This window comes from Jaculus jaculus, chromosome 4 (assembly GCF_020740685.1).
Source record: "Jaculus jaculus isolate mJacJac1 chromosome 4, mJacJac1.mat.Y.cur, whole genome shotgun sequence".
Classification (NCBI taxonomy): domain Eukaryota; kingdom Metazoa; phylum Chordata; class Mammalia; order Rodentia; family Dipodidae; genus Jaculus; species Jaculus jaculus.
The window spans coordinates 176,719,940-176,734,040 of record NC_059105.1 but is presented as its reverse complement, the minus strand read 5'-3'; the positions used below and the strand labels follow the sequence as shown (position 1 = coordinate 176,734,040).

The window sequence follows — 14,101 nt, the reverse complement described above, 5'->3', positions numbered from 1 at the left end:
ATGTCAAAGATTGGGGGAGAGAACACAGACTGTTTCAGATTAGACTAAAAATATTGATGGAAAAGGATGAGTGCTCTGAGAGTAGATGATACTACAAATATTTTAGACAGAATACTCAGTGGATTTCAAAAAAAATAGGGCATGAATGTTTGATAATATTTAGTGTAAGGAGTAGGATAATAGAAAGCAACATCCCTTGGATAAATGTGAGTATATTTTTTATTATCCTGAAGATAAAAGTAAATTTCTAATAGTTTGAGGACACAAAAAGTGTGATACAGAAAACAAATAAATGATGCAGGACATTTTGTTTAATTATCTGGATGTTTCCATCAAATTGATGTGGGAAGTAGGATAAAAACGGGCTTTGAAAAAGCCGGGCATGGTGGCGCACACCTTTAACCCCAGCACTTGGGAGGCAGAGGTAGGAGGATTGCCGTGAGTTCAAGGCCACCCTGAGACTCCATAGTGAATTTCAGGTCAGCCTGGGCTAGAGTGAGACCCTACCTCAAAAAACCAAACAACAACAACAACAACAAAAAAAAACAAAACAAAACGGGCTTTTAGATAGAAATGATTAGATTAAAAAGAGATGTGAGGGCTGGAGAGACAGCTTAGCAGTCAAGACACTTGCCTGGGAAGCCTAAGGCTCTAGGTTGGACTCCCCAGAACCCATGTGAGCCAGATGCACAAGGTGGTGCATGTGCTTGGAGTTTGTTTGCAGTGGCTGGAGTCCCTGGCCATATTCATTCCTCGTCTCTCTCTGTCCCGCTCTCATTCTCTCTCTATCTCCGTACCGCTCTCATTCTCTGCCTCTGTCTTAAATGTTAATAAAATAGATGTGACTCCAAAAGAAAAACCACAAATGCTGACTGTTTTCTCTGATTGAAAGTTGCATTTTTGAAGCTGGTAAGAGGGGTGCACTGGTAAAAATGCTGATAATGCAAGCATGAGTGTCTGCGTTTAGATCCCCGGCAGCCATGCAGATGCGGGACCTGGTGGCAGTTCACTTACCGACTGAGAGCTGGGGAGCAAAGACAGGAGGATCCCTGGAACTTGGCAGCTAACTAGCCTAACCAAACCTGTGAGCACCGGGTTCAGCGATAGATCCTGTCTCAGAAAAAAAAAAAAAAAAAGAGTGGAAAGTGAGAAAGACAGCTGATGGTACCTCTAGCATCTACATGCACGTGAACACATGTGCACAATCATACCCCCACACGTGTCTGTGCACATAATAACATGCATATTCACATGTATAAACACATACACAAACAAAAATTTCATTTTAAAAGGAGCATACACACAGCACATGCATACTTTGTTTGTTTACTTATTTATGAGAGAGAGAAAGAGGCAGAGAGAGAGAGAGAATGGGTGCGCCAGGGACTCCAGCCACTGCAAATAAACTCCAGATGCATGTGCCCCCTTGTGCATCTGGCTAACGTGGGTCCTGGGGAATCGAGCCTTGAACCGGGGTCCTTAGGCTTCACAGGCAAGTACTTAACCGCTAAGCCATCTCTCCAGCACCACACGCATGCTTTGGAAGAAGAAGGAACCCCTGCTTTATGAAAACTGCACACAGTGTTAGAACTAACAAAACATGCTTTAGGTAGAAAATCATTAAAGGGGTATTACATAGTATAACCAAGTGTCAGGTGATATAATTAGTTACTCTTCTTATCAAAATATTGGACAGAACCAACCTAAGGGAGGAAGGATTTATTTTGGTTCAGGTTTTCACAAAATCTTAGTCCATCACGGAAAGGAAGGCATGGAAAAGTTGTGCATGGTGGCATGAGCATGTGGCAGAGCTCCTTCCATCTGGGAAAACCAGGAAACAAGGATGAGGACTGAGGTAAGGCCAAGTGACCACCAACAACCCCCATGGCCAGCATCTACCGTCGAGACTTCATGTGCCATACACACACACACACACACACACACACACACATATACTTGCACACATACATACACACATGCACACTTATACACACACACATACATACATACATATACTTGCACACATACATATGCATATACACATACATACACACATGCACACATATACATACACACATACACACATGCACACATACACACATATCCATACACACACATACACATGCATACATGCACACATATAAATAGATTTGTTAAATAAAAATTTTTTAAAGGATGGAGGTATGTTGGGGATTTAACTCAGTGGCTAAGTGCTTGCCTATCAAGCACAAGTCCCTGGGTTTGGTCTTCACCACTGAAAATAAAAGAATGAAAAAGGAAAAAAGGGAAAGCCAGTGGAGTTTTGGCATTGCTTTCTCTGCTTCCTGATCCTTCTAGCTGTGAGCTAGCAGCCTCCTGCTATTATAACCTGCTGCAATGTACTGCGCCTCCTAAACCGTGAGCCAAAATGAACTTCGCCTCCTCAAGTTGCTTATGTCACATATTCTGTCAGAGCAACTAGAAAGGTGATTAACGCATACATCATTGGTATCTAATTATCAAAAGAATACTGGACAAAAAGATAAAGGGAATCATTAATACACAAATATATAATCCCCTGAATCTTCAAAAACATGTATAAAATTCCAATTTGAGAAGCATGCCTATTGTGGCAAAATGGTTATGAAGTATTTCATAGTAATTGTTATAAAGTCAGCAAGTCAAAATTGAAAGATTAAAGAAAAAAGTATAGGATTAACTTTAGGGGAAAGTAAATGAAGGAATGTATGTTCTATGAATTTTTAACCAATTTCAATTTGTGTACTTGGATATTCCTTGCACGGGTGCATAATATATACTCTGTAAGTAAGGAGGAAATGAATGAGTATTTGATAAGAGGAGTTGTATAAAAAATTAGAAAAAGAACAAATAAGAACACTATGCGATGATACCTGTAGAGAAAAAGGTGTCTAGAGGAATATTTTGGAAATATATATGCAAGATATCTCCTGGTCTTGGTTAGCAGGATACAATTACTTTTTGAAAGTAGGAACAGTGACCAGAAAAGAGCTAAAGGAGATTCCTTAATTACATCTCTCTGTGTTATTTGAATTTTCACCAGGAGAATATATTATTGTTATAATGTAGCAAATCAGTTTTATGTTTATGTAGTGAGACAAAATAATAGGAAAGAGCCTGAAGTGAATCATGGACGTGAAGCTCAAGATTCATACAACTGAAAGAATGAAAATAGGCAAGGTAGTAAGGTAAGTCAGGAAATAGGAAGCAGCAGGAGAGCAATTGCATCAGCGCAAGCTCTGGTTAGGAGTGATTCTTGACACGACTCATGAGACTTACTTATGCATGCCGATCCCAGCAACAGGCTCTGGTTAGGAGTGATTCTTGACATGACTCTTAAAACTTACTTATGCATGCTGATCACAGCAACAGGTGCAAAAACTTCTGGACAAGTTTAATAGGGACCCAAAGGCATGGAAAAAGGGGAGCCATGGGTGGCTCATGATGACAAACTGGGGGAGTAGAAGAGAGGCCAGAGCGGGGAATGAAAGAGGGTGGTAACTGAGCAGAAAAGGAAACAGAATCAGAACATAAAGGAATATACTTCTTTGAATGACCAACAAAAAAGATCTGAGCTTTCGACAGGAGCGTGGTGCAAAGCCATGGCGGTCATGAACACGACACTCGAGTTCTGGTTTAAAAGTCTCCATCAGGGGCTGGAGGATGGCTTAGCAGCTAAGGCGTTTGCCTGCAAAACAAATGGACCCAGGTTCAATTCCCCAGGACCCATGTTAGCTAGATGCGCAAGGGGGTGCACACATCTGGAGTGCATTTGCAGTGGCTGGAGGCCCTGATATGCCCATTCTCTCTTTTTCTTTCTCTCTCCCTCTTTCTCTATCAAATAAATGAATAAATAAAAATTAAAAAATATTTTTAAAAAATCAGCATCCTCCTTTGAAAACTTGGTCACTCCCATCTCCTGATCCTATCTTTGCTAGTATATCTGAGCTCTGGCCAAGTTATGATGTTATGATGCAAAAGAAGTATAATTGAAAAACAGTCTCCACCCCCCCCCTTTCAAACCAGAATGTGAAGCCAGGCATGGTGGCATACACTTTTTAGCCCAGCAATTGGGAGGCAGAGGTAGGAGGATTGCCATGAGTTCAAGGCCATCCTGAGACTGCACAGTGAAGTCCAGGTCAGCCTGGGCCAGAGTGAGACCCTAGAAGAGGAGGAAGAATGTGGGCGTGCACAATAAACTCTGGCTCCTACTTGTTATAAGAGTTGAAGATGATGAGTGACAAGAAATACGTGACTCATGGATATCAGCATAATAACTAGATTGCAAAACCTACACTAAACAAATGCACATAGGTGGATTTCCTGTTATTAATAATGTTGCCAGACCTGGTATTGAGTGACAGAGGAACACCGCTAATAATGATCATCCAGGGTCCCCCAAAGTTGAGCCTGTGTCCTTCACACAGAAGCAGTTCTCAGCCAGGTAGATGCCAATTATGTGTGCATGCAACATGTAAAAATAAAGCACCTTCCAAAATTGAAATGTGCCTTTATGTACCAAACAAAGTAATAAGCACTCAGTAGCCACTCTGGGTCCTGTGATGTTCAGCTCAAATATCTCTTACTGACTTTGGCTCTCTGTTTTAGTTTTATGAGGTAGGGTCTCACTCTAGCTCAGGCTGACCTGGAATTCACTATGTAGTCTCAGGGTGGAATGCACAGCGATCCTCCTACCTGTGCCTCCCAGGCCGGCTTTGGGTCTTTGATGAAAAGCATCCAGACCTGCATAAGTGAGCCTTTCCAGGGAATAACCTACATGCCATCCCTTTAATTTATCTGGGGGGAAATGCAGAGACGAATGCAGAAGGCTTAGGAAGCAGAGTGAAAGCACTTTCCATCTGCATATGCAGTCTCGAGCACCTGCACGCTGCCAGCCCTTTGGTGAGTGGACCATGGCATTGTGAGCACGCAGTCAGGTACAGGTGATCGGCTGCAGAAAGATGAGCAGCACAAGTGCCACTGAGCACGTCATGCATGTGCCACTGAGCACGTGGTACATGTACCACTGAGCACATCGTGCATGTACCACTGAGCACGTCATGCATGTACCACTGAATACATCGTGCATGTGCCACTGAGTACGTCATGCATGTACCACTGAGTACGTCGTGCATGTGCCACTGAGTACGTTGTACATGTACCACTGAGTACGTCGTGCATGTGCCACTGAGTATGTCGTGCATGTGCCACTGAGCACATCGTGCATGTACCACTGAGTATGTCGTGCATGTGCCACTGAGTACATCGTGCATGTACCACTGAGTATGTCATGCATGTGCCACTGAGTACGTCGTACATGTGCCACTGAGCACATCGTGCATGTACCACTGAGTACGTCATACATGTACCACTGAGTACATCGTGCATGTACCACTGAGTACGTCGTGCATGTGCCACTGAGTACGTCATGCATGTACCACTGAGTACGTCGTGCATGTGCCACTGAGCACATCGTGCATGTACCACTGAGTACGTCGTGCAAGTGCCACTGAGTACATCATGCATGTACCAGTGAGTACGTCGTGCATGTGCCACTGAGCACATCGTGCATGTACCACTGAGTACGTCATACATGTACCACTGAGTACGTCGTGCATGTGCCACTGAGTACGTCATGCATGTACCACTGAGTACATTGTACATGTGCCACTGAGCACATCGTGCATGTACCACTGAGTACGTCATACATGTACCACTGAGTGCATCATACATGTGCCACTGAGTACGTCGTGCATGTGCCACTGAGTACTTCGTGCATGTGCCACTGAGTACATCATACACGTGCCACTGAGTGCATCATACATGTGCCACTGAGTACGTCGTGCATGTGCCACTGAGTATGTCGTGCATGTGCCACTGAGTACGTCGTGCATGTGCCACTGAGTATGTCGTGCATGTGCCACTGAGTACGTCGTGCATGTACCACTGAGTACGTCGTGCATGTGCCACTGAGTACTTCGTGCATGTGCCACTGAGTACATCATACACGTGCCACTGAGTGCATCATACATGTGCCACTGAGTACGTCGTGCATGTGCCACTGAGTATGCCATGCATGTGCCACTGAGTACGTCATACATGTGCCACTGAGTATGTCGTGCATGTACCACTGAGTACGTCAAGCATGTACCACTGAGTACGTCAAGCATGTACCACTGAGTACGTCATACACGTACCACTGAGCGCATCGTGCATGTGCCACTGTGTACGCCGTACACGTGCCACTGAGTACACTTCATACATGTGCCACTGAATACATTGTGCACATGCCACTGAGTATGTCAAGCATGTACCACTGAGTACGTTGTGCATGCCAGTGAGTGGTGTGGGTGTCTTATTAGGTACCGCCTCTTGTGAGCTGATCATTTATTATTTTCCAGGACAATTGACTTTAGAAGAGTTCGTCAGTGGCATGGAAAAAGATGAGGATCTCCTACAGATGGTCTCCAAGAGCTTTGACCTCTCCAATGTGCTGAACATTATCTGCAATGGGAGGCAGCCTGATTCGGAGACCGAACACACCAAGCATCCCGACCAAGCTGCCCCGCGCAGGTGAAAACGGAGTCGCTGTGTGCAGCCCCCCCCCCCCCGGCCCCCGCGTGTCAGAGGGGTAAACCCTGGGTGCCGGGCGGAATTCCCCGTGCGCGCTGGCTCTAGGCTTTGGTCTTCGTTGTCACTGACATGCGCTTCCAAAGGCAGCATTTATTTTACTCCAGCTGAAACTTCCATAAAACCCTCACAAATGCTTGGTTGCTTCTCTCTTGGTGTGTTGTGCACTGCACAGATTAAACCATTCTGATTCAATTGAAGGGTTGTCTCCGTCTCTGTCACTTCAAAGTGGAGCTCCCAAGGATGCTCCCCTGCACCCTTGCCCCCACTGACATCTTGAAGTAGAGCCAGACTACCTGTGGCATACCTCCGCAGCTCAGCTTCTTAGATTAAACAGGCACTTGGGAAAATGTCCTTATGGTCCCTTAGCTCTTGTTGCAAATGCATTTATTTATTTATTTATTTTTGGTCTTAAGAGGTAGGGTCTCACTCTGGCCAGGCTGACCTGGAATTCACTCTGTAGTCTCAGGGTGGCCTTGAACTCAAGGCGATCCTCCTACCTCTGCCTCCTGAGTGCGGGGATTAAAGGCGTGCACCACCACGCCTGGCTTGCAACTGTATTTTATAACTGACTAGATTCTGGAATATTTTTTTAAAAGTTTATTTTTCTGTCTCGATTTCTAATTCCTAATTCTGAAAGCTGTCTTGAATTAGTAATAATGTTTTGCTCCAAAGGAAAAGGCATGGTATGTAGGAAAAGGGGAGAAAGCTTCAGGCTGAGAAGGGAGAATGTTTCTATCCAATTTGTCATAAATTTGAGTCCAGTTGTGCATGAAAATGTGATGTATCATCTGTAATTATGATTCCAGCTGGAGGTTTGATCAGAGCTGTAGACAGCCAGGCTATGCAACAACAAGCACTTGACATTTTAAATGTCCCTGACATTATAGCACTGACATTTCATTTTTTAAATCCCTTCCCCAAAACAAAATGATGAATGGGATTTCTTGATGAGTTAGAACTTTTTTAGTTCTGGACTCTCCATCACAGGCCCATTAGTATGTCCGTCACTGGATGCGTTTCTTGTGGAAACACAGGGGAGGTTTGCAAGGCCATGTGTGAACCATCTTTACATCAAAAGCTGCAGTATTAGGCATCCGTATTCAAATTAGGATTCAAACACACCTCGGGGAAGCGGCAAGGGACGTTGGTGTCCCTGTTACGGTGTGGGCTCAGGCACCACTGGAGGTGTGCGTGTGGGGTAAGTGACCGCAGAAGCAGAACATACATTGAGGTAGAGAAGAAATTATAAATAAAGAGACAGATGGAAATATAAATAAATAACTTTTTCCTGTAATGTGTTGAGAAGTTTCACAATGACATGTGCAATGTGTAATAAGATATGTTGAAATAAGTTGATCCTAGAGAAAATGAAGGGAAGGAAAACCCTGCCCCACAGGGTTATGAAGTTCTGCTCATCTGTTACAGGTGGGTTGCACTTTGAGCAGTGGAAGGGAAGGGCAGGAGATCCGCAGCACCAGCAAGCCGAACCATCCCAGGAACTTAACACACCGTCAGATGACGAGCTATCTCAACAGCACAAGGCTCCCCACGTTCTGTAGATCCCCAAGTACAAGGTCATCTTTCGGATACCGCCCATCTCCTAGCCACTGAGCAGTTGCTCTCTGGTGCACTCACGGCAGCATGTGTGTGAGGTGGCTGCTCACACTGCTTCCGCAGCGCAGTTAGGTAGCAGAAAACAGAGGAGAGATGGCGTTGGCTATAAAACATCAAAGCCCACCTCCGGTGACTGCCCCACCCCCCATTTCTCCAGCAAGGTTCATAACCTTCTCAAACACTACCACCAGCTAGGGACCAAGTGTTCCAACATGTCACATTCTAACAAGAGCACAGAGGTTTTGAAACAAGTTTCTTCTTCAGATTATTAGCTTTAAGAAGAACTCGCTCTTTGTGACTTAGATTTCTTTCACGAGTATTCTACTGAAGCATGATACTATGAGCTTGCTTTCCATGTGGTTATCCAGTAGCATTCTGAAGTAAGGTCTTCCCTGACAGATGGACTTGGTGTGCGATCTTAACCTCTGAATCTCCATTTGCCTAAAAGCAACCAGAACCCCATCACCATCCAGTGAGTGTCTAGATCATTCAACCTGCTTTCCTGTTAATTTTTCTAAAGTTCCTCAATGTTCTGATGAAAGGAGACTAGTTTGAAAAATAAATATGGAGATATTAAAAAGTCTAATAAACTCTGCCTTCTAAAAGTGGACCATTCAAATATAAAAAAGGTTGTAATTATTTTTGAAGTCTCTGTGTACAGTTGAAGACACGCTAGCAAGGAGAAGGCCTGATTCATTGGTCCAATATGTAGAGAAAGAAAGGAAGCAAGGAGTGGAGCTGGCGTAGTGTGAGGAGAACGAGCAATCTGATTCCTCTCTGTCCCCCAAATCAGTGACCAGCTGCACCTCCATGAAGCCTTGGCTACATCTGGCACCAAGAAGGAACATTACACCCAAAGAGGTGTCTATTGTAAGTAGGAGTCTATTGAGGAATGTTTGGGTTTCGATGGGACAAATGTTACTTTCATTTTTCTTTCCAGAATGAATTGGAATAAAACTAATTAGAGGGCTGGAGAGATGGCTTAATGGCTAAGATACCCACTGCCAAAGCCAAAGGAACCAGCTTCAATTCTCCAGGACCCATGTACAGCCAGATGCACAAGGTGGCACTTGCATCTGGAGTTTGTTTGCAATGGCAAGAGACCCTGGTGCACCCATTCTCATTCTCTCGCTCTCTCATAAATAAATAAATAAAGTAATTGGGGAAAAATATGGGAAAGCCTGTTTTGTATAGAATGGAATTTATGGCAGAGAAGCAGGAGAAAAGATTTAAAGGAATGTTTGGTCCTTTAGAGAAATAATGTGAAGAGTTGGGAGGAGCTGCTTACTCTCCATTCCTCTCCTCCACTTATATTAGGATAACCTTTAAAAATGAAAATGAAACACAGAGAAGTCCTGACATTTAAAACCAAGCTAGGGGTTTGTGCTTGCTGGGGGAAAATCTAAATCATTAAAACTGAGTGGACAGGGAATAATGTTTTTTTAATATCAGGAATTTATTTCTGGGGACAGCTGCAGCTAGGCAAAATTGGATGTTGAAATTAAACCCAGGGAGTCCAGACTTTGTTGGTAGGATGGTGTCAACCTTGAAAAGCGCTTGGGGAGGTAGGCTTGCTTGCTGGAGAGAGCGCTGGGCCAAGCACCAGGTCTGGGCTCCATGGCCTTCGCCCCTCGGCTAAGCCACCTCGTTTCTAACGTGAGGGGACGGAGCTCGGTGACCCCTGCCACCGCGAATGTCCTGTCACTCCGCGGTGCAGTACAGGCCTTGATGCCTTGACCCTGCAAGAGAGGAGGGCTTTATTGTTCATGCTCGACTAACATTAAAAGCTTGGTTTTTTATCATTATTATTTATTTTTTATTTTTTTAAATTATTTATTTATTTATTTGAGAGCGACAGACACAGAGAGAAAGACAGATAGAGGGAGAGAGAGAGAATGGGTGCGCCAGGGCTTCCAGCCTCTGCAAACGAACTCCAGACGCGTGCGCCCCCTTGTGCATCTGGCTAACGTGGGACCTGGGGAACCGAGCCTCGAACCGGGGTCCTTAGGCTTCACAGGCAAGCGGTTAACCGCTAAGCCATCTCTCCAGCCCTAAAAGCTTGATTTTTTAATTAAGACTCTTGGATTCCATAGGCTGGGGCCTGGGACTAAAAACAAAGGAGACAGTGCATTGAGTGCACGCATTCTCCACGATCTGCTTCCTCCCTCCCTGGATGGACTGAGGCTTCAGACTGAGTTGAAATGAACCCTTCCTTCCTTAGGTTGCTTTGGTCAGGCATTTTGTTGTAGCCATGAGAAAAATAACTAATGTATATGGTGATGCCGAGACTTGCACTAGAAGTTCCGTTCAGGAGGAAGAGGTTGCTGTGTTGCTGCCCTACTGGTAACAGTAATGTACTCGTTCACACTTACATAATTAGTTGCTTACCTTGATTGTGAATGTCCTATCCATAAATCACAATATGTTCTGAAAATATAGATATGTTACCACCAACAGCAAAACAGACGAAAGATAAACTCTCCAGTTGACATTGTATTTTTTCCATTAATTACTAGTGCTTGAGAGATAGACTAATGGTTAAAGGTGCTTGCTTTCAAAGCCTAACAGCCCAGCCTTGATTCCCTACAACCTGTGTAAAGCCAGATGCACAAAGCGGCACATGCTTCTGGAATGTTTGCTGTGGCAAGAAGCCTATCCCTTCTCATTCTCTCTCTTTCTTTTCTTTGTCTCTCTCCTTCCTTCCCTCCATTAAAAAAAAGAAAAGAAGAGAAAAAGAAAAGCAGGAGCTACAGAATGAGTTCCAGATCTGCCTGGGTTAGAGTAAGACCCTACCTCAAAAGGAAAAAAAAAAAAAAAAAAAAAGAAGAAGAAGAAGAAGAAGAAGAAGAAAAGCTGATTTGAGTGTGTGTAATATTTTTGGAACTTGTCTGAAAACCAACTACCAACTACTACTACATACAGAAACAGCCATCCCTATTATATTTAAATATATTGCTATATTTTAAAAATATTTTAATTTTATTAATTTATTTGAGAGAGACAGGATAGGTGCATCAGGGCCTCTAGCCACTGCAAACAAACACCAGATACATGCATCGCCTTATACATCCAGCTTACATGGGTACTGGGGAATTGAACCTGGTTCCTAACCACTAAGCTTGCTATCTTATTTTATACCAAACATTTTGCTGAACTCAATAATAAAATTCAAGAAGGAAAATATTAGAAGATATTTAAATTGAACTTATTTCTATAAGCATGACAAAGATTAACACGTTCAAATATAAGTGACCAGGCAGATTTACAATACAAAAGATCCTAAAGAAAAATTGCAAAGGAGAAAATACAACTGGTTAATAAACAGCAAAAAAAGTCACCAAGGTCACAGCTAAAGAGAACAATAACAACAAAAAAAAACCATATAGAAACCATTTTATATGTGAAATTAAAGTTTTTCTTGAAATCAATCATAGAGTTGTGACAGTGGAGAAACAGAAGTGGCAGAAACAAAGCGTTCTTTGTGCCTGTTTTTTCAGCTTCCGGTGCACCTCGCCTTAGTTTAGAGGTTAACTAAAAAGATGCTTCGTTCCTTGCGCTTTACCGATCTGTTTGTGTCTCCTGGCGTCCATACTGCCCTGGTTCAACTACCAGCATTATAATCAGTCTTGAGGTCTGCTTGCTGCTCCTCTGTGGCTGCCTTGTCTATTCCTGACCTTTAATGCTTCCATGTAAAAACTAAACATCAGCACGGGAGAGATGGCTTAGCAGTTAAGGTGCTTGCCTGCACAGGCCTTTTGGCCTAGGTTCAATTACCCAGGACCCAAGTAAAGCCAAATGCACAATGGGGCACATGAGTCTGGAGTTTGTTTGCAGCGGCTAGAAGTCCTAGTGTGCCCATTCTCTCTCTCTCTCTGTCTCTCCCTCTCTCTCTTTTTCAGATAAATAAATAAAAAAAAAATAAAATACATTTTTTAAAAAGTCAAAACCAGACTGTCGGTTCCACAAAATCACTTTTGGAATCCACTGGAATGACGCTGAGTTGCAAGCAAGCACCAGGACGATTAGCGGAAGGTCGGTGCTGCGCCGCAGTGCACCGCGTGCGCCCCAGGGTGACGCCGTGCGAGCCGCCGCCCCGTCCCTGTGCACGACGCAAAGCCAGACCCAACCAGAGCTGGGACTGCCTCCCAGATGTTGCCGAGTCCGATGGGATTTGCTGTTGGAAATATCCCTTCTGATAAAATGTTGGTCTGGCATGGAAACGAAGCCTATGCCCATCTTCTGAAGTGAGTCTGATTTGGGCAGATATACGCAGCCTCGCTCAGAATGCATTCAGGACTGCGCCTGGGACTCCAACAGAGAAATGAATTTCAGTGGCGTACTGAACAGCAATATAGCTTAAAATAACTTTAAGTGAAAGAAAATTGTACTCATTTATATCACATAAGTATGCAGACAGTTGGGTATGTGCGCTCAAAGAATATATTCCCTAATCTCTGCTTGCCTTATTTTCCTCAAAGTTCTCCCTGGGGCTGCAAGTGACTCTAACGCAGTTTCTCATTCCACAGGAGGAAACTCCCCTGACAGCTGCTCCAGCAACCACGTATGCAAGTTTGTCCCGTTGGGGTTTTGCTTGAATGGGTCACAAGGGTGAAGAGAAGAGAGGGCGCGGCTAGTTTTGGGGTATGAGGTGGGTTAGAACTACCACGACCTCTTCTGAATCCAGGGAATAGCCGTCCCACAGCAGAAAGAGAAGAAAGCCATGCAGTCAAGAGCAGCCTGGGTGTGGAGGTTCCAAAATCTGGGCTCTCAGTTCCAAACACCTGCACAAGTGTCCATACGACTGACTGCCCTTTAAAGGATCAAGGGACGACAAACAGGGGCAAATACCCTTTTCTATGCGCTATAGAATTTCTATACACTATAGAAGCTTATAGAATCTGTGAAATTTTTATGTGCTGTCTGAAAATGAGAATAGATAGATGATAATATATAGCTGGGGTTGAAAATACCATCTTTCAAGCCGGGTGTGGTGGCGCACGCCTTTAATCCCAGCACTCGGGAGGCAGAGGTAGGAGGATCACCATGAGTTCGAGGCCACCCTGAGACTACAGAGTTAATTCCAGGTCAGCCTGGACCAGAGTGAGACCCTACCTAGAAACCCCCCCCCCAAAAAAAAAGAAAATACCATCTTTCATATTCAGCATTTCCACCCAGTTCTATGGAGGTCTAATAGACAAATGAAATTGTATATACATATGAGGTATATAATATGATGAATTTTGGCACATATACAATGTTAACTTATTGTCACAACCAAGCCAATTAACGTATTCATCACCTCATATAGTATTAGATCTCCTTTCTTTTTTCTTTTACTTTTTTTTTTTTTTAGTTTTTCAAGGTAGGGTTTTGCTCTAGCCCAGGCTTCTGATATGGGATTCACCATGTAGTCTCAGAGTGGCCTTGAACTCATGGCAATCATCCTACCTCTGCCTTCCAAATGCTGGGATTAAAGGTGTGTGCCACCACGCCCGGCTAGATCTATTTTCAGCAACTTGCCAGCACACACTGTGGCATATTAATTGCAGTCATACAGGAAGTAGATCCGCAGAACTTGCTCATCTTGTGAACACTAATGCCCTTTGGCCAATTATTTCTCCATCCTACCACCGCTCTGCAGCTCCTAGCAACCAGTAATTTACTTTGCTTCGAAAAACCTGACCTTGTTTCATTTCATGTTTAATGATATCATACAATATTTGTCCTTCTGTGTCTGGTTTCATTTACTTAGGATAGTGTCCTCCAGTTCTGTCCTATATGGCAGAATTGCCTTATTTTCTATTTATTTACAAGGAGAGTGACACACACACACACA

At 43.8% G+C, this 14,101-nt stretch overlaps 1 protein-coding gene across 1 annotated transcript in view; it reads left to right on the top strand.

Moving 5' to 3' along the window:
* The window catches only part of Guca1c (guanylate cyclase activator 1C), a 33,510-nt gene extending 26,891 nt beyond the window's left edge, over positions 1–6,619 (top strand). Inside the window, exon 4 of the mRNA XM_004663941.2 lies at positions 6,420–6,619. Coding sequence (XP_004663998.1) covers positions 6,420–6,595 — 176 coding nt within the window. The 3' untranslated portion in view covers positions 6,596–6,619. The remainder of the gene's footprint in view (positions 1–6,419) is intronic.
* Positions 6,620–14,101: the final 7,482 nt, after the last annotated feature.